The sequence below is a fragment of the Topomyia yanbarensis genome, chromosome 2, assembly GCF_030247195.1.
Source record: "Topomyia yanbarensis strain Yona2022 chromosome 2, ASM3024719v1, whole genome shotgun sequence".
Classification (NCBI taxonomy): domain Eukaryota; kingdom Metazoa; phylum Arthropoda; class Insecta; order Diptera; family Culicidae; genus Topomyia; species Topomyia yanbarensis.
In genome coordinates this window covers 357,380,816-357,407,679 of record NC_080671.1, presented here as the reverse complement: position 1 = coordinate 357,407,679, position 26,864 = coordinate 357,380,816, and the positions used below count along the sequence as shown (strand labels likewise).

Here is a 26,864-nt window from a genome sequence, read left to right as displayed (position 1 = left end):
AATTACAGTTTTTTCTCTTTGATGTTCCCCCCGTGACTGCTTTATTTGACAGAAACAAAAGTGAATAAATCCTTACAGTTCGAAGTCTAAGACAATAATTTTGACACCATTCATATTGTCTCGTGATCGGTCTTATTTACTTCCTTTCAAAAACATAAGCTTGATTGTCTGGCACAACAGCCAAGTCCTGCTCATCTAAGATCGTCTTAAATATTAGAGTGTATTACATCAACGCAAAAACAGGATAAAAGAGAAACTGTTGTCCACTAGGAGGTTGATGTCACTATTGTCTTGCGCTCCGAACAAATCCAGTCTAGAGGCCGTTTTGCAGGTTGATACTCCCATGTCGGAATAACCGTCAAGAACAGAACTCTCTTCTTAATTTCCTGCATATTTTGGAATTTATTCTTACTAATGTTATCTATTAAACCTGCTTGCTTGTATTTCTAGTATTTTTGGGCTCGTCAAAATTATTTTCTTTTGTTAGTTTGTCTTCGGTAAAAATGTTTAAAGTAAGTACGTTACTAGCCATTTTCTCACTTGACATTCTCAACATTTCATTCAGAGACACCAAGTCTCTGCGATAAATATATTCTCGTTTATTTAAGTCTTAAATGTCGATGTCGGTGGCGCACTGGCAGTGTTGGAAGAAATAATGAATTTCTGCATTTGGATTCATCCATAAGTTTTAAAATCGTTATAACTATTTTTTGAAAAATCGGAGCTAGTTATGGTCTTCGACAAAGTTGTTAACCAAGGTTTGAACTATAGTTTTATAAAGCTGGTTTTTCTTATTGAGTGAAATGGCGATCTTTATTAACGTAAATGCAAAATTATTGATTTCCCCATATAAAATCCCATACAAACTTTAATCGCAATGCGCGAACCCGGAAAGCAATCAACCGCTACCAAATTTTCCACAGGCTTTTGGGACCACTAAAGGAACTCAAGTACTGTGCCCGCTAGTTTAAATCATTTTGAAGTTTTCCCATACAACGGCGAGCCACTCTAATGAGCAGCAAATGAAAACCATGGGCGGACCACACCAATGATTTCCAATTGAAGAAACGAACTTCATTATGTACGTACAAAGTTCCTAAGTAATCATATGTACACCGAATTTTGTTTTTGCGCGATGGACGAATTTTTTGCACAGTTTTTGCAAAATAACACGAATTTTATGGGACTGGTGATATCCAACGGGGAAAAACGATCGGAAATGGTGAGTGAAGCTAAGCAATCATGTGAAAAAAATTCCATCCCCAGAGGCGAGACTCGAACCCGCAACCTTTGAGACTCCGGCCCAATGCACTAACCCTTATGCTATCCCTGGGTATGGTGACATCCCAGAAAGAACATATGATTATCCCATTGGCGACGGTGATCGTACCCTGCCTGCAAAGCGAGGAATCACACACAACGGCAGCTGATCACCCCAACACATTTGATCTATTTAATTTCCCCGCTAGATACCATCGCCCGGGTTTTTATAATCGTCTGATGTCTAATTTTTAGTTCATTACCCATCGTACTTCGGTGGGTGACAGAGCTAATGAAGACTGTCGATTTCTGGTCCCTTGCCCAGTGAACAGAGGTATTTCCGATCGTTTTTCCCCGTTGGATACCACCAGTCCTAAATAAGGTATTGGCACTTAAGCCAAAAGACTAAAAAATTGAATTATTAGACGAATTTTATGTTTAAAATACCTATTTCTATATACCGGTTTAGATATACAATAATCCCGTGAATAAAAAACCGTTCAAAATAAAAATCCGTGTTATTTGGAGAAACCACGTAAAAAAAATTGTTTAATAGGCGTTTAGTAACGGCAGCAGAAAATAAATGACATTGGACATTTGCAATGCAAATTGGGATGGTCTGCCAATGAGTAAAAATCGCGTATTTTTCAATTTTAGGAAGAGTTTTTAATCATAAATCAAGTTACGGTAGTTTAAAATCAATAATGTTGGGCATTGGTTTTTATAGGATTGTGTGCTTTTTAGTTACTATCAAATACTGTTCCAGTTCGGATATCACATCGCATTGGCAATAGAGCAACGGGTATATCGCAAAGTTCCCCCGGATAGTACCACTGCCCAAAGTATATTAGTTTTGCTTGTTCAGTTTAATAAGCTAGAAACTGATAGCGAGGATTTTAATATGCAGGGAAAATACGTATTGTTTGGTCTGAGTAGATAACGACTAATGTTTCTTTTATCAACCAATTAGTGATCTCTGATTAAATGGGGTTTTCAAACAGTTAGAGACAGGCACAAGTATATTTCTTTACTGAGATGTGTCGAATTGGTTCTGGACCTGTGGCCTTTGTCTGGCATGATCCATTCTCGTTGGTGCGGATGTGTTCATGACTGGTTTGTGGATGAGTGGTCCTACTTACAAGTAAATTGATCGCTTCGCTTGAGTGAAGATATATATGACTCCTGCTAGCTGTCAGGCTTGGGTATGTTAGCTGGCTCCAGAAAGGAGTGCAAGACTGGCAACAAATAACAAATCGCTTTCTCAGATCGGTGTGACATGTTCGAGTTGAATGCTAAGTGGTTGAAATGTGCATTCGGTTCGAACAGATTGAGTCATTTGGAGGATTGGAGGTCTCCGAGAGCAAATGTAAATAACTCTCAAGTATCTAATAAAAGGAGATTGTTTCTGGAACTTCAAAATATTGTCACTACCCCAGCATATTTTCCTAGAGTACATCATAAAAACTACTAATATCGACTAGAACAGAGATTACCAAATTATGTAACTTCTTCTTTCAAAAAATATTACAAAACCGAAAAACGGCCAAATATGACAACGTAGCTACTTTTGTTGTGCCGAAGGTCCCAAGTTTTATTTGCTTCAAAATTTTGTGTGTACAACATTCTTTTGTATCGCATTTGCTATACTAGTTCATTTAAGAAGTTCAAAATCTCTGAAACACGTGCAATCTACAAATAGTTAAACAAACTCCCAAAAGCTTACCATTTTGACTATGGCTTTTCAATGGACAATAACCTCTTTTAACGAACTGAACAAAAAAACTTGTATTTTTCTAAAAAAAACTCCTCGAAAAATTAAAAAAAAAACTTGTACGTGGCACATTGACGACCGACTTGTGTATTGAAAATGTCCAACAGTATTCATTGTCAAATACCATAACTGAACGTCTGTTAATAAAAAAATCTTTTTTAGATTTTTTTTTGCACGGTTTTTCGAAATAACACGGATTTTTTTTCGCGATTTCTCAAAATAGCACGGATTTTTTTACACAGTATTTTTTTCACGGGACTCTTCCCCGTGCAAAAAAAGCATTTGGTGTATTGAATCAGCACTATATTGGTTCACAATTAACACAAGCATTATATAAAAATCCTATTGCAGCATTTACAATGCAATCAAGCTTTTTATTAGCATTGTGAATGTTTAACAACACAGGATAAATGTAGTATAATTGGCGGTCCTATATACGTATATAGAGCTGATATAATGCATACAAATCTAATGTCGCGTTAAACCATGGAAGTATTATTTACATTTGCATTTATTTGTTTATTTATTTATTTAATTATTTATTTATTTATTTATTTATTTATTAATTTATTAATTTATTTATTTATTTATTTATTTATTTATTTATTTATTTATTTATTTATTTATTTATTTATTTATTTATTTATTTATTTATTTATTTATTTATTTATTTATTTATTTATTTATTTATTTATTTATTTATTTATTTATTTATTTTAGGAGCAGAGCTAATATAGATCAAATATACAGCCAATGCAAGGTTTCTCAGTGTGCGCTGTAATACACACAACCCCCGAAAACAATGCTTCATCTTTTTTAACGGTTACTTTAAATATATTTGTAGTTAGGGCCGTGGCTGTGTAAAACTATTTTTTTAAATGTACGTCATTGAGCAATTTACAGCCGAACAAAAAAATCCAGCAATTTGCTGAAAACTGTATTTATATGAATGTATAAACAGCGAACCAACTATAACGAGAATCGAATAACGGCGTATTACTGGTCGACGGGTAATAAAATTACCGACTATTCGATATGAACATCATCGAAATCAGCAAAGTAGATATTTGAGATGAAGTGAAGATTCATTATTTTTCCAATTGCGATAAACGGTTTTTTCGCAATATTGCAAAATCTGTCCATAAAAAAATTGTATATTTTCTATTTCAGCCATTTTACTACGGAAATGATAAAAAAGTTGAGAATACCATAAATTTTGGAAATTTGTTATTAGGCCGAATTGGTCATTATACAGAATAGGTCACTATACTATCAAAAATATTGTTCAGTATTCGAAACACCCCGAATGGGACGCATGCCGGATAAATATTTGTTTTAAATTCATTATCGGTGACTCGAATAGTTGCGTCTATCCATTTAGTAGTCCTAATTTTATATGCTCGGTTCGACTGTCGACCGAAAAACCAAAAATTTTCCAACATACAAACAGTTCAATAACTGAAAAAACAACTCTTACGCTTCAAGTCGGGTGCTGTCCGACATCGCCCCGCTCCATCGGCCTTAAACTGATTCATAGCCCCTATGTTAGAGTAATCAGCGCAAACAAAGTTTGCTTACGAGGGGCCAATGCTTTCGACGGCAGGTCGGTGTCACCCTTCTTCCGGCGGTCTCTGTCATGCGTCAAAGGAGCATCACACTGCACAGTGGCTCGGGTTAGGAAACTTTGTCGTTTCGGTTCAAATTAAATGTTTTTTATGTAATTTTAGGACGTTGAACTCTTTTTTGATATTAAATCATATTGAGAATAAACATTGACTATTATTAGAGTGACTCAAAAATATTTATATTATCGAAATTTTTCTTAGAATGTTTGTTTAGTATTTTCGTGCTCTGAATATTTGTTCATATCAATATTTAAAAACCTTTATTATGCATTAGGGTGAGCAACAAAGAATTATTTTGTCGCGAAGGTTCATAATTCAAGGAATCCGAATAAAAACCGTAGTCTTTGATTGGTACAACTTTAGCAGTCAGTATCGGACAGGGAAAACTAAAAATCGCCCAGTTTGCGACTGATATTCGCAACAAGTTTGGCATATTTGGTAAATGGCACAGCTTCGGATAACAAATAAATTGCAATGAAAATTTTACATGCAGTATAAATTCGAAAGAATTTTAAAAAATATTCTCCAGGCAATAAAAGCCGAGAAATCCAAAAAGCTCCGCAGGATGATCTTCAGTTTCTATTTTCTCTTTTCAATTGAAAATTTGGTCTAATGCCTATTCGACTTCATATCCTTCGGTCTAATTTCCAGTCAACTGAACTTTCATTCGACTTAATATTCATTCGGCCCAATGACCTTCGGCATAGTGACCTTTGGCTTAATGCCTAAAAATTTGTCACACGTTGCTACCACTTCTTTTGAATCTAACTACGAATAAGGGGGACAAACGCAACAATTACAGTTCTGAAAAAAAAGAACAGCTCATGTTTTAAGGAAGGAAAAATACACAACTGATTTTTTTCAGGCTAACATGAAAAACACTACAATTCGTCGTGGCACGAAATGGTTTACACGAGGGTTCACTGATACTACTAACTGCTACGGACCGCTATATCAGAGGGCTTACGTTAGGCCAAACTGAAAGTAAATTGTTACTGCTCACGGAGTCAAACTAGTCAATGACGTTTTAAATCTCATGACACTCGATCTTATGCCCATCTTGGCATAATGACTCATTCGGTCTAATTACCCATTTGGCCTCATAACTCATTCGGCCTAATGATCCTTTTGATCTACTGACCCATTCGACCTAATACACAGCCCGAATAAAAATGTACAATAGCAAACTTCAAACGTTCATTAAATAATAAATATTATGGTAATTACTGTTTCAACATTGTTCGACGTAGAGTTCTCGCAGTAAATTTACAACAAAAATTTCAGGTAACAATAAATTTTACTGTGAAAAATTGACATTAAATATTAATGTTCCTGAGAAAAAAAAATGTGAAGAAAAAAAATGCTTTTTTTGTAATGTTAAAATGCATAATCCTCCTCCATTTTTTCATTGTAACAGTCGATTTAACATTCCAATTAACTGTAGAAATGATAAAGTTTATTGTTTCTGTATTTTAACAAAACATTGATCTTACCTGTGAATTTTTGCAAAATTACTGTACTGCCACACCGAAAATTAAGGTTTTGTTACCGTCCATTTCTATTCGGGGTGTGATTCGGCTTATTACAAAAGTTGTACTTAAGTTAAAAACTTTCTCCTTTCGGATTAAATAAGATGTTTTGATGTAATTTTGGTACGTTGAATTCGTGTTTGATATTCAAACATATTGAAAATAAACATTTACTATTCATTAGGGTGGCTCAAAATAAACTAACTATTGACGAAATTTTTCTCAGAATCCGTGCTTAGAAATTTTCGCACGCTGAATAGTTTTTGATGTTAACCCTCCGGTACTCGCGCGAATGAGCAGCCGCTGGTACTGGAAGAAGATTTCGCTAGAGTTTCGAAAGGTGTTGCACAAAGTACAACGGCGCGAGTGTCGGAGGGTTAAAGCTTATTAAAAAAAACTTTTATTACTAATTAGGGTGGCTCAAAAATATTTTGTCGCAGTGGCTCATATTTTATTTTTAAAGAATTGCTTGAACACTGAATTCCTTTTTGGATATTTAAAGATATTTGAAATTGACTTTTTTAGTTATTAGGGTGGCTCAAAATAAGTATTTTGTCATTACAGATGAAATGCTTTTTCTGTAATAAATCTGGTACGCCGAATTGATTTTAAAATTTAAAACGAATTAATTTATATCGCAATATGGCGCTCCAAAACTGTTAATAAATTTTAACGGGTCAAATAAAATAACGAATAATTTGGGAAACGAATTCTTTTCCGGCTTACTTGATATGAAAAGATACTTTTACTAATGAGTATTACGGCTAAAAAATATTTTATTTGTACTGGTTCAAGTAATATATTTTTGGGAAATTTAAGGCGTTTATCATTTTAGTTAAAACGTATAAAACTATAAGCATTTTTTTGCTCATGTAGTCCCTTTAAAACATGATTTTATGTAGTTTGCGTTATACCGCCTACCCTTAAGATGAATATTTTTTTACTTCGTTTATTTTAAATGGACTTTTTAACTATTAGTAATACGAGTCCAAAAAGCATTCAATATAATACAAATTCTGATCAAAACAGTTTTACCAAATGACGAGAATGAAGTAAGCTACTGCGTAAGTTTTCAGTTTCAGAAACATTTACCGACATATTTCCATATGTTGACATAATTACTGAGTTTTAAGCAACCTGAACTCTTTCACCATCTAAGAAACCACTCTTTTCACTCGGCTCCATCCTATTCTTCACTAGTTAAAGCCTTGTAGATAATCCTCTCAATGTTATTTGAAAGTTATGCATGTATTCTTGTTATTATACTAGCAATAAATAGTTTATTCAAAAATAATATTAGTAATGACCATTGACTTTTTTTTGCAAGTTTGACTGCTTACCGCATGTTTTCGCAAAACTAACATAGGCTCATTTTAAAAGGAAAACTAAAAACTTTCGAATGAGTATACTGCTATAGCGAGCATTCGCGGGGATCGTTATTATTATGGCATTAAAAATTCATAATAAATAAAATGTCATGACAACAATTAAACCAACTAGTGATTTTTTATGAGTGATTTTAAGATGTAATGCATTCAAATCAATAATTTTGCTGAAATAATGTATGCAATAAAAAAAAACTGTTTCTTCGGAACAGAAAATAACCAAATGAAGTTGCTATAATCAAATTATGTAATAAAAAAAACTCTGTAGTTCTGCCCTTAGATAAGCTATCAACATTCACTTTTCAATCAAATAACCTAAAATTTAGCGAAAATGTCTTTGATAGCTTAGATAATATGAAGAAAATACTAATGAGAATAACGCGCAACCTTCACATTAGGACTTAAGCCCGGACTCATCCCGCTGTGTAATGGCTTTCGACAAAAATAACTCTTTTGGTCTAATGACATTCGACCACATGACCCATTCGGTTTAATGGTGTTCGACCTAACAGCATTCGTAACCACTTTCGGTTTAATGGCCAAGCACCGTGACAATCATCACTGGCGTCGTCCGGAAATGCTAAATTCGAAGTAGACAATCATTTTACAGAAGAAGAAGAAAATATCGAAACTCGCAACAAAATACCTTATTTGGCAAGCAATTTGCACCTATGGAAAGCGAAGTATAATTTTTGTCACTAATTTTTTGCTACGAACGCTAAAATTTGCAAAAAGGAATGTTTCAATAATGATGTTTGACTCTTTTCGGAGCAGCGCAATAAAAAACGTCTAACTTAGCCGGATTTAGCTTCTTGTTGCTATTCCAAGAGAATGCTGAAATTGTATGAGGCTAATTCCACTAAATTGCCCTCAATTTTGTCCAATCAAAATTTTTTTGGGTCATGATGAAGCGAGAACTCAGAAAGAGTCTAGGGATAGTAACCCCGTAAGTTCAACCGGAAAATAGTCCTGAATTCTGGCTGGATCTCATCAGTATCTGGATCCAGTAATACAACCTGTTTCATTTAGAATCGGCTGTGTTACTGGAGCCGGAAACTAATTTGAGCCAACCAGAGCTCTGGCTCATTTTCGGGCAGGACTTGCTGGGAAATATTGCAAATGACATGCTTAGGAAGTGGATAACAATTCAGGGAAGGTACTGGATGCGACCTCTAATGGATGGCGTAACCGTAATCTACAATAATCGATTTAATTAAATTAAGGGGTTACACTACCGCAGAATTTTTTAAAAACTGAGGTTTCTTTATTGCCTATAAATACGCTTTAGAGTCTTAAAAATGATATATTACAATATGGAAGGCGACAATAATATACAAATGATCAAATTTTCAATTCAGTCGCAACGCCTTTTATGTATGCCCTGAGCGTACTGAAAACTTTAACCGCGTTGTTCTCGGTTTTTTTTAAATTTACTTTTCCGGTGACGTACGTAAAATTTTATTTTTTCATTTTTATAAGTTATTTTGTGTCGATTTTTAACACATTTTTAGCATCCTACGTACGTCGTTTGCAAGGAATCGAAAAAAAAAACATTTGTTTTCGGATCTAAGTAAAAAATTACAGGAGATAGATTTCAGGCCGTAAAACCTTGCCAAAAAATCGCCCGCGGGAAAATGCTGCACAGCCGCCATCTTATAATGGAGTTATTTGATAACTTTGTACATCACAACTAGTATTATAAATTCCATTTTGAAGGATCTCGATTCATCTCTCATCACTGAGTCAAGATAAATTTCCGAAATATGGCTATTTTTTCGAGCTCTAACCTATAACCCCTTAATATAAACTATGCATCATACATGTACTATTCCCTACGAATCTAGATTAATTTCGTGATCGTTGTTTCCTCGTAGCACAAGAGGTCGTTTACTTGCAACGTACGAATTTAGCGCAAAAATATCGAACGCACCCTGTACTGCGACTGCGATGCAATCGAGCAGAGATAAAAACAGAAGCTTAATTATCTCTGTCCTACAATGGCTGATGAATACGTCGCGCCATAGTTAGAAGATTTGTAAAGTTATTTATCAAAAATACGTGTCTGGGCGCGATCGAACAAAACCTTGCGAGGGTTTTTACGTCTCAACAAAAGCGCGTTACTTTGTTGATAGGAAAATCACGCTTCGCGGAATCGATATACACACCTTTTGATTGGAAAATAGATGGAGAGGGGGTGGTGGTGGTGGTGAATTTGTTGTCCCGCCTTGAAGAGGATCAATTTCAGGGCGATCGATGAGAAAAGCTTTGTTTTCTGATTTTTTAAAAAGCGTTCAACGTTTGCATCGATTATATTATAATTATACATTTAGGAGACTTCATCTCCGAATAGTCAGTTGGGGGCCAAAGTTGTTCGGAAATTTAGCACGATGTGTTGATGAGTTTTAATTTCGGCGGTTTCCAGTGCTAACTACAATTAAAACCACTTCTTTCCGGTAGTAAGCATTGCTCATATTTTTCCATAAAACAAAACAGATAATCCTATAATCGCCACTTCCTCATCCCGAGCTAGTATTAGTCACCGTTTATCCGAAATTATCACGAGGCTCATCTCTGTCCGTGATAAAACGTATTCCCGCATTCTCTCGCGCCAGTCTCAGACAGTTTACAGACACATTATCAACCATCATCACAACGTCAGCCGTAAATCGTTCACTAGTCACACACAGAAATAATTATGGTGCGACTCTATGCGAGTCGGAGATTTGACACGGGAGGGAAATTCCTTTGAATTGTACTCGAAGCCCACATTGTCTACCTGTTGAAACTAGACTTACTGCAGTGCTAGGGAAATGTTTTGGTACAAATTCTCAGAAGAGGTTAGGGTTTAATATTCCAAAAAGGTTGTTATTTTCCGTTATATCCCAAACTGATTGGCATTTGCGCATTTTAGTAATTGTTCTCTATTGAAGAGTTCCACAAAGAGATCATCTGAAGCCTGGTGTCATCGTTCCTTTTATTAATAACATTCAAAACATCTTTAACAAACAACTTTAACTTTAAAAATATTTGATGATTTTTTATACATTTTGCTGGGCCTACCGGTAATCGTTTTCGGCCGTCAACATCGTGTCGTTGTCCATGACTTTTCACCCCACCGCAGTAGATACGACTAGCGAGGAACTACGGGACCAACCAATTCAAATTCCATTGCAATTTACAAACCTCTATTCAACTTGACTGCATCAGCTCTACTTTTCACACACGTTTCTGTGCTAAAACGTATGCTTGAAATTGGCAACTGTTTCATTTCATTTGTAGCGCTTGACGTGCATGGACCAATTTACGTGTAACAAACGGAATCAACCGACTAGCTACGAATTACGGATCAATGCTCAAAGCACCGGACGACGGACCACCTCGGTCGGATCCGAATACAATTACAAACACACTCCACCCACCGGTAGGTATGGTATGGACACCATTCGTTTGGGCATATTGTCCGATGATTCTCGTTCACAGACTGATTGAAGCATCCAGGCGAATTGTCGAGTTTAGCCGCCCTAGGCCCCTTTTGTTAGCCTACTAGCCCTGCGGCGGAATGCGTGGCTGAGAGCTCTATTCAAACTATACAATCGTCGCTATTATCGCTTGCTTTCGTCATTGATACTGACTCGACAACTGTACGTGTACAGTAGGGTGTCCCAAAATGACATCATGCTAAAAAAGTCATCGGGCTCACTTCTTAAATGAAAAGTTAGAGTATTGGGACCACTTTCTTCTTCGGAGTGAGTTTGCTAAAACGCTTCCTACTGGTGGCGACTTTTGATATTTTGAAAAATGGGCCGATTTTGGATAAAATTTCAAATTTATGCCTGTTGAAGTGGTCCTGAACTGTCTTAGATTTTTTTTCAGAATTTTTTATTTTTCTGGAGATCCAAACGGAGAAGTTTTGTTAGTTAGTTTGTACAAATTTGGAATTATAAGAGCGGCAGGGCCATTAAAACTTAGTAAAAAGTGAAATTTTTGGTGCTTTTCAGTATTTTTTCTTCAAAACTGGGTATCTACAAAATTTCAAAGTACAGTGAACACTTTATATAGTTGAGCCGAATTCAGGGGCGTAATTTTGCTGAAGAAAGTGTATAGCTACGGCCAATGGGGTATAAGTTATTTACGTTTTTGATAAATAATCTTTTGACATTTTATGATATTCATAAAAAAATAACACTGTTCTACAAAATAAAACAACTTACGTGGGCTTAGTCCGCATATTATTTTTTGGAAAATAGAAGGAAAATGATGAAAAATGGCGTTTTTCGCTTCTCTCTAGTACATCTAGTACGGTTTTTATGAGCATTTGACGATTTTTTAAAAAAAAATGTCTATACTAATAGCCACCTAGCGGGTTTGAAAATCACTAAAATTAAACAAATATGTCGAGTTAATGGCAAATTATGGCGTATATTTGAAGGCTGAATTGATTAACGTACTTACATTTTGTATATAAAGTCTTATTTTCATGTTAGGAACTTTGAAGTGGAGAAAAATGCAGAAGAGTGAGGTGAGTGTTGAAAAACTGATATTTACTGTTTAGATCACATAATTCCGAAATAGTCAAATTTGGGGCAAATATCCTCGAAAAAGTTTTAAAACAGAATACAGCGCATATTCTGACACAATCGTTTTGTTGAAGATGCCTCCTAGAAGTAATTATGGAGAATTAACTCTTCAAAAAATAATTAGAGACTTGGCGTCATTAGCAAAGTTATTATTTTTATAATTTAAGTTACAAAAAAAAATCATCAGATGCTCATTAAACCTCGTCCTGACATACTGAAGACGTACAGAAAACGTCATTTTTCATGATTTTCCTTCTATTGTTCGAAAAACAATGTTCCAAAAACAATTTTTGGAACAGCATTATTTTTGATAAATTGCTAAAAATGTCAAAGGTTATTTAACAAGAACTTAAATAACTCATACCCCATTAGCCATAGCTATACACTTTCTTCAGCAAAATTACGCCCCTGAATTCGGCTCAACTATATAAAGTGTTTTCTGTACTTTTAAAATTTTGTAGATACCCAGTTTTGAAGAAAAAATACTGAAAAACACCAAAAATTTCACTTTTTACTAAGTTTTAATGGCCCTGCCGCTCTTATAATTCCAAATTTGTACAAACTAACTAACCAAACTTCTCCGTTTGGATCTCCAGAAAAATAAAAAATTCCGAAAAAAATCTAATACAGTTCAGGACCACTTCAACAGGCATAAATTTGAAATTTTATCCAAAATCGGCCCATTTTTCAAAAAATCAAAAGTCGCCACCAGTAGGAAGCGTTTTAGCAAACTCACTCCGAAGAAGAAAGTGGTCCCAATACTCTAACCTTTCATTTAAGAAGTGAGCCCGATGACTTTTTTAACATGATGTCGTTTTGGGACACCCTAGTGTACAGTAGTAAGCAAATGGGCTGGGAAGCGGTATTTAACCCTGCACATCACAGGTTGTACATTTTGTTCAAGTGCAAACAATTTACACGCGTTCTGGGTGATGGCATTCGATCATTGTGTTCAGCGGTTTGAGCCGCCGGTATGGGACGGGGAGGGGGCCTTCGAAACAGCCGACAGTTGCAGCGCTGGAAGGGTAAATCCGGCAGGTGGCGTGTGGCCCGGTGATGCTTCTAGTAAGTCGAAATTGTTTATTTCTATTGAACCGTGATTGGATTTATGGCGGATGTGGACTACATACGTACCCTTCACCATCAAGAAGTCAAACGAATTTCTTAACATACGAGAATCAGTCGAGAAACAATCTACATACAGATTCTTTTTAAAAGGATAGTGCCAGGCGTTTGGTTACGAAGATTTCGATTTCTCTTTGTAATTCGAGACCAGCCAGTAGGCTTCCACATAAGACTTTTTGGTTTTAGTCTCTAACTGGTTGCCAGTTACTGATGAGATAAATTCGTAACATAAAATTAAACTTTATGTACCGTAAATTATCGATTAGTAAGAGCCAACAAGACTGGAATCGAAATAGTTTGCAGCGTTGGATTATTTTATTTCCTCTTTGAAAATGTAGTGGGCCGCAATCTCCGTTCAATCTCATTTCGTCATTCAGATTAGCGCAAGATATGCAACTGTATAATCAGCACCAACCCACACAGCATAGAAAATCCTCCAAAAGTCGCGTAGTTTCTGAGTGCATAATATTATGAAATTGTAGCGAAATCGTCTCAGAGCTCAAAGGGATCGGTTAATTGTAGACAAGACCTTCAACAAGGTACTAAGACGCAGCCGCGGTCAGTGTGCGTGGTGTTGATCGTACATTTTATGAGCTTAACGAACCATACAAACCACGATGGATTCTTTAGACATGTAAATAGAAAAGATTTTTATCTAGAAATTACTTGTGTGTGGCAATTTTTATCGCCAGTATTAAATTTGAATGAAAGTTAGAGGAATTGCAACTTAACCCAACTGCCTTTTACTGATGCAGCTCTAGACCCTCAGTTTAATAATAATATACCATTTTACGTAATTTGTTAGTCCACAGAAGAGAAAACCAAATAATAGTCAGCAGAGTAATCATTAAACATCATTTGCAAAGAACCTTGCAAGATGATGTCAGACCCGAATAAGACACAGTCGTATCACAATTAGGTGTTAAGGGAGGTTTAACAATATTCCAACATTCAACTCAATTTAAATTCTTCACACTCTTTACTCTTATTATGCTTTTCATATTTTTTTACTCTCCTTGCTGTTTTTACTTTGTTTACTCTCGTTACCTTCTTCAAGTTAGTTACTCCCTTAGTAAATAGTAATCTCTTTATTTCATTTGGTACCTTTATTCTCTGTACACCTATTTTTAATCTTCTTTATCTTTATTACAGTTTCATACTCTCTTCACTTTTTACACTCCTTAGAGCATGTTTAGAAGCGATTCAGTTCTAGATTCATTACATTTGAAACTTAGAACAATAAAACTGAAACTTGATTTTTCAATAAAACTGAAACTTGAACGTTCCATTCTCGCTCTTTTGAGTTCATTTGAAAGCTGAGCAAATTTCCTACCAAATAAAGTCCTCCCTTTTTTCAGCCAATGGAATTAGGTAACCATTAAGTGCTGAAGTAGCCAAGCATTAGTGCTTTTGAAGCTGATTTTGTTAATTTTTTAAAAATAATGAATTTCGACTATAACAAGAGACGAATTTCGCCCTAAATCGTATTCAGAGTCGAGAGCACCCTCTCAGATTGTAATGAAACCTGTACATGCAGACTTTGTCACAAAAAGCCACTTTGCATACTTTGTTTTTCCAAAAATTGATCTAAACTATCTTTTGAACAGGGTCAAACTTTTTTTACCAATGTTTTTCAAATGGCTATAATCTAAAAATGACAAGTTCTACAAAAAAAATGTTGTAGGAGTGATTTTCACAAAATTAGTCAAATTTTTTAACAAAAATATTAAATAAATTGCTTATCGACTACTACACTGAAAAAATCGATTTTAAAAAGTTAATGTCGATTTACGAAAAAAAACCCATCTTTGATTTGGATGAAATTTTGTTCCAAGATAGGTAATTATGTTCCCTACCTGCCGTCAAAAATTCAAGTTGGGCACTTTTGAGGAAAAAAAATATTTGTAAAAAACTTGTCCTTGTCCAAACTGCATTTTTTCCGTGTATTTTTATCGAAAACTAAACCAATGAAACAAATGCGGTTTTATGGCACTCTTGAGGCCCTTCTGAAAACTTAGAATGCACTTGTAGTGTGCTATAAAACTAGAAATGCTACTTGGGAATCATCTCAGAATTCAATTTCCCAACTGCTAGTTGCCTGATACACGCAAAAAGTTTCAGTAACAAATTTGGTATACATTTATAACAAACTTGAGTGAAGGCGCAAAGATAAACCATTTAACATTATCGATATATGCGAGATTTAAGTAAATACCACTTGGCCGTGTACGAAGAAGTATCTTGTATATGTACCCGCCCGGGAAGTAGAAATTGATGGTGTAGTGTCCAACAGGGGCCTTAATTGCGAAGTATGGGGTTCGCTCCTTCAAAAACCCTTTGCTGTGGATCACAAGCGATTGCGTTCAGAAAAAATCAAAGAGTATATGAAAACGACTTATTTTCTATCAACTTCCCTTCGAACCTTTCACCGATTCTACTCTTCTAAACTTTGATATTTTGGACAAGGCTAGTCTACCTGTTCGTGTTTTTGAGCCGCAAGGCATGAACTGCCGTCGTTGCAAACAATTGAGCCCACAGCGACTTATTGTAGAAACAAGGTACGCTGTGGAAAATGGGGAGAGAATAATGAAAATTTTTCCTACTGTGGAGAGACTCCGCCTGATCTCTCGATATATCCCGCATATAAATTATGTGGGGACAAAATGAAACATTCTTTTAAGAAACGCTCCGATGAGAAATGCAAATAAGCGCTATGCCGCCGACAACGACTAATTTCTACGTTTTCTTGTGCAGCAAAGAGCGAGAGTCTGACCATCCCATTCAAATTTGTCTATAAATTTCCGAAAGAGGAAAATCAGTTTTCTCTCCTAAACTTCGTCGAAAAGGCCTGAGAGTGTTCCTTGAAGGGTACTGTTACAAAACCGAAGTAAGTGGTTCCTGGTCACGGTAATCTTAGAAACTAGCAGAAATTTCCACATGGCACATCAAAATCCACAAGTGTTCCTATATTTTCCCCCAGGTTTTACACAATGCATTTGCACTACGATTAAACACAGAAAAAAATATTTCGTAATTTTAATTTTATTTTCATGCACATATTTGGAGCATGAATATAAATGTAAAATTAAGTTCCACCACAAATACACACGACTTGTCGTGCTTTCTTCAACGAATTTTATTATAATTTTACACGTGAATTGAAAAGTACAGTTTATTTAAACGGAAAACCAATGCATTTCAATGTATTTATACTCGAATACAGCTGTAAAATGAATGACATGTAATGTTATACGAATGAAAGTGTAAAATTGTATGCTGTTTGATGCTTCAATTGATTTTAACGTAATTTTCAATCAAATTTTTGATTCAACCGTTGTATGTTTACATTTGTATTGATTTACATGTCGTTTAAATTTCATTCATTTTTGGTGTGAAGTTCAGACGAAACGAATACCCGCCGCGAACAACCTCCGAACAGTCTCCTACTTCGTGGTGGGCAGAGATTGCTTAGAATTGTACGCGAAAGGGACTTTTGAACGTCGGATCGCCTGAATTCTTTCCAATATATGGATGCTACAAATGCAAATGAAAAATTTGATGAAAGCTGAAAAACGTGAATATTGGCACCGGTCCGTCGACGGATTAACGGACGGATCATCAAAGAAACATTGTTTCGCCCGCTGGCTAGGTCCTACGTTGTGTATTCAATTCATCCTGTGATTGGAATACACGGAACGTTCGTCATATGATGACAGCTATGCATCGCTTTTATGGTAATTATTATGACAGTAGTGGTGAGTGCAATCATAAAAGAGGCTGTGCTGCCAAAATTCTCCCCACAAAACTGATGGTTTTATATTTAACTATCAACACCCATGCCCACATCGTTACAGTTACAGGAGGCTCTCCGTTTGATGGAGCATGGAAAAGCATCCTGGAGAAAACATGGGAGTTTTTGAGTACTTTATCTGAAAAAAAATCATAGCAGATTACCTTAGTTTGAGTTCTTTCGCAGTGCTCCATTCCGGGTAATGAGAAGGCGGACACTTGGATTGGAATGATAATGAGAAGGTGGACATTTAGGCATTAGAAGGTGATGTTTATGAAAGATTGCGTAGCTTCAACGAGTTTTTAAATATTTCTTCTCAGAGGACGCTCGAAAATTGGCAAATTTCGTGGAGCGATGGAAGTTCCGGAATCCCAAAGGTATCAACAAACCTTGGTCCAAGAGAATGGATGAGGGACATGACTTCAAGCGGGTGATACCTCGGGTCATGTACAATCATTATACATAGAATGTCAATCTCAAGCGTATTGGGGTCGTGGAGAGTGGCAGGCATGCATAAGAACGGTACTGCTAAGTGTCCTATTCATGTGTACTGGCTCATAATGTGTCAGAGCTAAATTCATTGTGCTAGTGCTTGTGCTGGTGAGCTCTCGCTAGCACAGTAATAGCTACCACGCTGCACGGAGGTATAGCTCAGCTATAGCAAAGTAGAATAAAAAACAACGCGTTAGTGTGAGTAATGATGTCTGCATTGTTTTTTCAGCAACCTGTTGCACATTTACCAAGGCATATTTCTTGCTTTGTCCTACTCTTTCGTTCCATAGCTAACACTACTGCATCGTTCTAGCTCATCGGACAAGCTTGCCGTGCCAGCTCATTGAGTTAACTCGTGCTAGCTCACCGAGATTGCTCGTGCCAGCTTACCGAGCTAGCTCATCATGGTAACTCGTTGTGCTCTTCGAATCCTACAGCTCGAGCAGGAAGATTACCTAGCTCGAGCGGTGTCATTGCTTATTGCTTTTGGTTCGTTCAAAGCGGCCGCTCAGCTCGTGTTAGCTTCTCGTGCTGTGCTTCATGCATCCCTGGAGAGCGGTCTTTGTGCTTGTGGTGGCGGTTATCGCGATATTAAACATGTTGTCTGGTCGGGCGCTAAGTGTTCTAGTGTCAGATCTCCGTTAAATGAATCCCTCCGGCCTCGTTCCACTCCAGTCCGAGATGCTATACCAAATTCGTTTCTGAAACTTTTTGCATGTATCATGCAACTAGCAGTTGGGAAATTGGATTCTGAGATGATTATGACTTTCATTGGTTTAGTTTCCGATAAAAAAAACACTGAAGAAAAAATTCAGTTTGGCCAAGGAAAGGTTTTATTCAAATAACTTTTTTTTCCTTGAAAGTGTCCAACTTGAATTTTTGACGATAGGTAGGGAACATAGTTATCTATCTTGGACAAAATTTCATCCAAATCAAAGATGAGTTTTTTGTGAATCGACATTAAATTTTTTTAAATCGACTCTTTTTTCAGTGTAGGAGCCAATGAGGAATTTTTTCAATACTTTTATCCAAAAATTTGACTAATTTTGTGAAAATCACTCCTACATTTTTTTGTAGGATTTGCAATTTGAAAAAAAAAAATGGTAAAAAAAGTTGGACCCTTTTCGAAAGACAGTCTAGACATTTTTGGAAAAACAAAGTGGCTTTTTGTGAGTTGTCATGTACGAAAGTTTCGTTAAAATCTGAGAGGGTGCTGCCAAAATTTATTGGAGTGGGCGCGAAATTCGTTTTCTGCATCACCCACAAGTGTGATTAGTGTTAGTAGGTAGGGAAATGATTCAGGATATGAGGGATTCCATGAGAAACCGGCCGACCGCAAAATGCGACCATCGTCGATTCGAACGAAACTTTGCAGGTGTGTTCGCTGTATGAATCTCCATGATATTCTCTGGCAATTGGAATATTTTGATACAAGAGTAATTTTTCAAAAGGGCGTAAACGTTTTTACGTGCATGAATTTCAATTTTTTTTGTTCGATTACTGTATTTTATACAGCAAAACTATCTGAGAACAAGTTACAGGGAATGAATACTTCTGTCCGAAAAAAATATACACTGAAAAAAATGTTGTGTCATTTTTCAAAAAAACAAAAATTTATGATAAAAATTTAAATTGCGAAATATATTTCAACCATAGGGTCTGTTGATTAAACTATATAGCTGAATCATATGTTGGTTGTTTTCATGTAACTTTCAAATGGTTTACAATATCGCCTTGATGTCAAAGAGAAAGTTGCACGAAAGTTTACGGGCCTTTTGAAAACCCTATTATTGTTGATGGAGAAACGCGACTAACTTATGAAAAGGTCGTAATAAAACACAATAATTGTGTTGTTAAAACAAAAGTTAAAATATCTCGAGAACTACTACATTTTAGAAATTTTTTGTTAAGAGCATTTCGATTTAAAATGGTGTTTAGAATCATATTCAAAAAAAATTGTATTTTTGACTGCAAATAGTAAGAATTATAAAAAAAATGTCAAAAGTTGTTGTTAGGAAAACTTTTTTATTGAAAGCTTCTCCAGGATCCAAATATAGGGGAACATGGGGAGACTTGACCAGGTTTTCAGCTAAAACTGCATAAATCTCTAAAAAAGCCTTCAATCCCCCAAAAATCGTTCAGATATAATGCGCAAAGTTATTGCGCGTCTTCATGATTTTTTGCAGAATTTTTAATTTAATTTTTGAAAAGTTACAAAAGTTTTTCTGTGATCGTTTTTTCTGGTCAAGTCTCCCCATTGCGGGGACACTTGACCAAGGCGTGGGGAGACTTGACCAAGAGAATTTTAAAAAATCATAACAAAAAATAATGACATTAAACATACTGTAATTATTTTTTTCCCTATTGTCGAGATCCTTAGGTAGCAGTAAAAAATATAAAAGAGTTGCATTTGATAAATTTTGATTTTTTAAATGCATTTCTTTTTAAGAATTAACTGTACTGCTTGCATTGCATGTTCACACGTCACGAAATCAGTCCTACTATTGCTAACTTTGCTTACGGATTTTAAAATATAAAGACTTATGTTTGGGGTGGGATTTTTTTATGGCGTGATTAACATTAACAGTAGATACCAAAGCATAATAAATATTAGGAATTTTGTATCTTTCTTCAGCTGATCGCCACTTGGTCAAGTCTCCCCATAAAATCTTGGTCAAGTCTCCCCAACATTAGTTATTGCGTTCAATTTCATGCGAATTCTAGTAAAAACTATTCCAATGTTCCAGTTTATGTAAAATCATTTCACTGCTTCACAAGGATTAAGATGGTATATTAGTATATTAATAGTAATTAGTAGTCGAGTAGATATGTCCATACAAAGTTTGATAAAAAATTACATCATTTAATGCAAATTTATTAATCACGTAATATTTTCTGCAAGGAAAGGATTTTTTACTCCAAACTTTCAAAATTACCTTAAGGGATCGAAACAAGTATAAAAATATTTTTGAAAAAAAATTAAGAATCGAATAGAAGACGCCATACCCGAAAATAGAATTTTGCGCTTGGTCAAGTCTCCCCATGTTCCCCTACTAAAAAAGTTGCTTTTACGTCTTTAAAACGATAAACATTAAATTTTTGACATTTTTTGATGGGGTAACGCGAATAACTTTTAAAAAGAGCATAATTACACGAATTAATTGTTTTTGAAGGAGCAAAATTTCAAATATCTCGAAAACTATCGCATTTTGGAAGATTTTTGTTAAATGCATTTTGATTTTAAATGGTGCTTAGAATTATATTCTGTAATAGAATTACAATTTTGTATGTCTATTAGTATGAAATTTAAAAACATGTACGAAGTTATTGTTAGGAAAACTTTTTTACCGATTTTTGCTCTATCATGCAATCACATTCAAAGTGTTTCTTTTCTCTTTAGGTTTTTGGTAACAAAATATAAAAAATTTAAAAAAATGGGTTTTTTCGCAATTTAAATTTTTATCATAAATTTTTGTTTTTTTGAAAAATGACATAACATTTTTTTCAGTGTATATTTTTTTCAGACAGAAGTATTCATTCCCTGTAACTCGTTCTCAGATAGTTTTGCTGTATAAAATACAGTAATCGAACAAAAAAAAATTGAAATTCATACACGTAGAAACGTTTACGCCCTTTTGAAAAGTTGCTCTTGAGTCAAAATAATCTTATTACCTGTGGAAAATATTTAGTCTTGCATGACGGTGAAACGTGTAAAGTTTCATTGGAATCTAAGATGGTCGGTCACGATTTTAAAGATTTTCGGACGGATCTTCGTGGAATTCCTCATATATCTTGGTAGATTCTGTGATTTAGCTAAGCACTCACGCACTTTGTCTTTCATTTTAGGGAAATTGTTCGATATTTGGGATTTAGTTCGAAAAAAAAAGTTCCTTTCGTAATAGCAGTTTACAAAGTTCAATGATTATATAACTTGGAACTTTTCTTTAACGTTATATTTACGCGTGTTCCAGGTGGTCCAAGAACTCTCTGAAATAAAAGTCTCAAGATCTGCAAGCGGAAACAGTTGCCTTGTACGCAGCTCACCTGGGTTCGATTCCCATCCCCGCACAAGGGGTAAGAGATTTTGCTCTATCCCGATAAATAGACGAATAAAGTTGAAATCTCTATAATCAAAATTAAAAAAAATCTTTCAGTCATATATGGTTGCGGTACATAACCATACTAAGGACAAGGAGATATTGAGTCCAAGTGATGCTCATGGTCATCCAAGAGCTTGAGCTTGAGCTTATACGACCAACCCTGGTTGCAACTCCGTTATTGACATTGAGGCTATTTGAATGTGCGCAGAGAACCAAAAGAAGATAATGTCTGGAAGTAACAAATCATCCTTCAATGTACAACACCTGGTAGGCCGAAATTGTTTACTGATCAATGCCGGCGCCAGCCAGTCCCGAACGTAGATCTCAGCAGGAAAGAAAAGGAATATTAGTCTAACACTTGTTTTTGCTAGAGGATAATCACTACTGCTCACTCCACAAGTGTCTGGAGAGGAGTGAGGTTGTTAATAGGGACAGGGCTTAGATTCAAAATTATGCTGGAGGTCGTGCGTGATTCAAGATTTTAGGAGTCTCTGGGCGCCCGGCCAGTATGAGACTCATTAAGTGCCTACAATATGTTCTACTGTAAAATATGCATGTATATACTAAAAACCTTATTTTGTATGACGGGCATACCAGCAACTTCACACGCGCAAATCCAAACGGCTCTAATTAAGCTTGACCTTGATCTTGAGCTTGTGCGACCACCCCTGACTGCTACTCCGTTATCGATCTGGACTAGCTGAAGTTGCACAGAGAATCAGTAGATAATTATGCTTGGAAGTAGCGAAACATCTTTCAATGTGCAACTCCTGGTAATCCTAAAGTTTGATCAATACCGGCGCCGGCCTGGCCCGAACGTAGATTGCGGAAGGAAACGGAATGAATGGTTAGTCCGATACTTGCTTTTGCTAGAGGCCGTATATACTACTGCGCACTCCACAAGTATCACGGGAGTAAGTATAGAAGTTGTTCTACTTCTTCTTTACCGACACCAGAGAAGTGACTATACTATCTGTGACTAAATATCGATCCATCAACTCATGGACCGTGGACCAACGACTTTACTTTTCTTCCGAAGGAAGACGTGACCACAGAGATTTTTTCACCTCAAAAAAAATTTCAACGACCTCGGCTACAATTGAACCCAGGCCAATTGGAATGAATGGCGGTCACACTTAACACTAAACCACCGGCGTTGTCTCAAATCCAACCGGCTCTAATTGATTTATCGGAAAACAGGTAAGATAAGGAGCATCAGCGGAGCCCTAATCCAGAACATATCTACGAACAGATCAAAAGCTTACCTATATCTGGTTCGTTTTTGACTTATAAGAAACTAAAAATGTTGTTTTTGTACTATAAGATCTATCGAGCATTCTGGAATATTGCTCTATCGCGAGATATTGGACAGACCTTCGTAAAACCCCAAAAGGAATTGAAAATGATTTGAATGGAAGAAAGTGTAATTAATAGTGTCTGAAGAGGACGATCCTACAGTTACCCAAAATCTTTTGGAATCGGTCAAGACAGAGGGTTTAGAGAGTTTAATTCGCACTGGAAATATGAAGCTGCTGGAAGATCCTAGTTCGATGTGTATTGGCAGCCCGAGTCAATTAATCTTCCGTCTGCCATAGAGCTACAAGTTTGGTGTACTTTCTCCCTTTAATCTACGTCCTCTGTCTTCTTTGGAACGATACATTATGGTGAAATAAATTGCTGTAGGTTGTACCAAAGCGAACGATGTGAAACGGAGCTTGTATCACTGAATTCTATCCGGAAACAACGTGAGAGTTCGATTTTGCTGAGATCAGAGCTACTAATTTGCGACAGATTTATTTGAAATCTCAAAACATGTTCTAATATGTTCAAACCACAGTTGTTAGTGGTATCATTCATTCAAACAGCCTAGCCGCTCAATCTTTTTTGATTAATTTCCAATTTAATTGGGCCCGTGAATATTTCTGTACTGGGATACTGACTAGATTTATTTAAGCATATGAACAGACCCAGAAACATACTTCACACTGTTCATGTTACTTGAAAATGCTTAATGGGTGAAAACTTAACCTTAACTGCCAGCATCCTAGCAGATGAAGGCGGTGAATGAGAAAGCATCACTTTGAAATGAAGGCATTCGGTTTCGTTATTTAAATCCTGCCAACTTGAATGTAAAGGATTGAGAAAAGTTTCGAATTTGAATCATGATTGCGGTAGATTCGACTGAAAGATGGCATTTGAAAATGAAAATTCGCTTAACTGAGATTAACGAGTTTTAAAACAACAAATCAGATTGTAAAGAGACTTTCACCTGAAAATTCCGTGTCATGCAGAAACTTAATTTAAACCAGACAGGTGATATAAACGAGACAGGGGATTTGAACGAAAAAAATCCATTATCCAACAGTCGGCTGACCGCTTCGAGTTCGTGTACCTTGTGTGATAAAAAGAAAGAACCGTTCCTCAAATACCTGCTGCAAGGATCGGGTGAGATCGAAAAGAGTGACTTTACCCTTAACCCATTATGCAGCGCTATCGATAAAACCATTCTAACCTACAGTCACGACTGTTATCTACGCAAATTGTGCCACCTCCCTGCCGTCGCGTCGGGTGCATTGTTATTCCACCTGTAGTGGGTCAAAACAAATTTAAAGCCGTACCATGATTTTTTTGCTTCAGGTTGAACACTACTGCAATTACGCAAAGCGAACAACAATTACACACTGCTGCAATCAGACTTGTTCTAGAACATCTAGATAGCTCGCTGGCCCCTACTTGTTGCGGCTGCAGTTATCCACAGCTCTATTCATGCACTCCCATTTAAAGCTCCCTCCATATATGTAGGTACACTAATATGCCCAGAGCTATTGTTTGTCCCTAGACAACGGGCGTGATTATCGAATTCGCTGGGATGAGCTAAGCGAAGCTGCGTCCGAAAACAGTCAAATGAAACAAGCATGAGTAATAACCTTGCTGTCGAATGCAGGTGGACTGATCAATTCACACATTTTGATCGATTCGTAACTGTTGTTTCCCGCTTTCCAATGGTCTCGTTGAATCACTCGGGGTGCTTTTTTTATTAGTTTTAATTTTTTCAACACTTTTCAACACATTCTTGGCCACTATCTAGATGCCACACGCGCGACTGTCTTAATTTTTTCGACCACGAGAATTTCACCTTTTTCGACAAATAACCCCAGGGTATCACTCAAACTTTTTTGTGCTTTTCAAAGCACACGCAAACGGGCACGTCCGCACCGAAAATGCTGTTCACTTGACAAAATAAATCAGATAAATTCCGTCCTGCACAGATCTCGTCGCGGTCACAAAGAAATCTTCGTCAACGGTAAACACAATATTTATTGTCTCCGTGTACTACGCGTTCGTTTTGGGGCGAAGGATGCAGATTTATTTCAGCTCTAATCCACTACTTCCGCGCCGTTCAAAGTATCACGATCTACTAACGAACGGATCAGCTCCGGGGTGAGATTTTGTTTTGCGCTTACGACTTGCCACAAACAATTTGCCTAGCACCTGTTTGTGTGGAGGAGACTCACTGCCATTGCCACTGCCACCGCCACGCAGATGGTTATCTAAAGTTGGACGTACCGACCGGCAGCCTCCGGGAGAGAGGATAAAATCCATATTACTCAACTCATATGGAGAGTGAGAGAGTTGATTTGAGCTGCGCGTGACGAGGGGTTGCACGACAGTTCAGCTAATTGGGTCGATTCATCATGTTGCTGTCAATAGTGTAACACTAGTTTATAAAGTTACTTTCTTTCGTTTCATATCTCACTATGAGATTTTTATGGATTTTGATCCACTAATCACGAATTAATATCAAAGCAAAATAATTTGTGTTCTAGACCCTATTATGATTTGGTTTTCGCAGCTGTTCGGAAGTGTAATTCATGAAATAGCTCTAATAGAAACATTGCGCTACAAAGTTAATTTTCACAAAAATCATTCTCTGTACATTATATTCTATATATCAAATTGAAAAGAAATTTGATGTTCATAATACGCAGGGCGAATCCAGAAACAAAAAAAATTCCGGGGTTGTCCGAAATTTCGATTTTGAAACGAACATTGTGAAATTGTAATTCATAACAACAATTAATCAAAATCGGTAAAAAAATTGAATTGAAACGATTTTGAGTTTGAAGCTTATTTCACATTTAAACTAATTTGAAATTTGGGTGGCCCAGACCCCCAGGACCCGACCCAAATAAAACGCATGTGGTTCCGCGAGATAAAACCGGGTTATAACGCAGTTTAGTTTATTGTAAATATATATGTCAAACAAATTTCAACGATGCATAAACACCGGACAGGCAAATAATTTTTTATTTCAATAATTGTTAATTATTTACGCAAATATAGATTGTATCTTGTACATCGCTAATTATTCGTTTCGAGGCAAACACTTTTTGTTCAACCGCCGAATTTTGCTAGCTATCCAAGCTCAAATATTTGCTATTTGGTTTGGTAAATTCTGCGACACATCCATGGTAAATAATTTGAATAACATTAATAGCAAACAACGCAGAACAGCATTTTTTGAGCTAAGACGCCACTCGAGAAAATTGTGTGCAGTAAATATTTTCTTTATTATCGCCTTGTGGCACGGTGACCGGCGGCTGGGCAACCGCTAAGAATATACAATTGTATTTTCATGGTTTCTTGTTATGTTATAAGACTACTATTCAATATCGAATATCTGTTTCAAACTACCGAAGACAACTGTCATGGAACTCAGTCTTGATCTAGTTTCGCTTTCCGCGCCAGCGCAAAGTGAACGACAAAACACAGTCACTTTAATTTTAATGTGCATTACCTGAAGAATAAAGTTACTTTTATTCTTGCCGCGATAGTCTATCGAGATGAGTGAAAGTCAAAAGCAGAAAGTGAAACTCCAGCCAAATACAGTGTCTGCGTTTTCGATCGAGTATTCCAGATGTATTAGACTGAGTATTTTAGATGTAGGATATTAATTGGAAGTGAAAATGGAGCTTGGACTTACGGAAGTCAAAAGGCAAAACATTTCAATGCGCCTACCATATAACATGTGAGCAGAAAATTTGTAGGCTAAATGCGAGTATGCTCCATTTGAAAACAAAATTGAAAATACCTCTTTAAGGTTTTTCGATGAATCGCTTCAACTTCGACTAGCATGTACTGATATAGGCATCTGCTTCGACCGGTTTGGCTTTATTTGGCCGGATCAGAGCCGCTGAAACAGCTTTCAT

General features: G+C 36.3%; 1 protein-coding gene across 19 annotated transcripts in view; it reads right to left on the bottom strand.

Annotated features, from left to right (window-relative positions):
- The window catches only part of LOC131684306 (TLD domain-containing protein 2), a 688,368-nt gene that overhangs the window by 16,545 nt on the left and 644,959 nt on the right, over nucleotides 1-26,864 (bottom strand). Inside the window, exon 1 of one of the 19 annotated variants that reach the window (XM_058967057.1) lies at nucleotides 24,582-25,069. The exons of 17 other annotated variants lie outside the window; for them this stretch is intronic. In XM_058967057.1, the coding sequence (XP_058823040.1) occupies nucleotides 24,582-24,620 (39 nt within the window). In that variant the 5' untranslated portion in view covers nucleotides 24,621-25,069. Of the gene's footprint in view, nucleotides 1-24,272; nucleotides 24,512-24,581; nucleotides 25,070-26,864 lie in introns of those variants that run through there. One more of the 19 variants, XM_058967059.1, reaches the window with a different exon arrangement.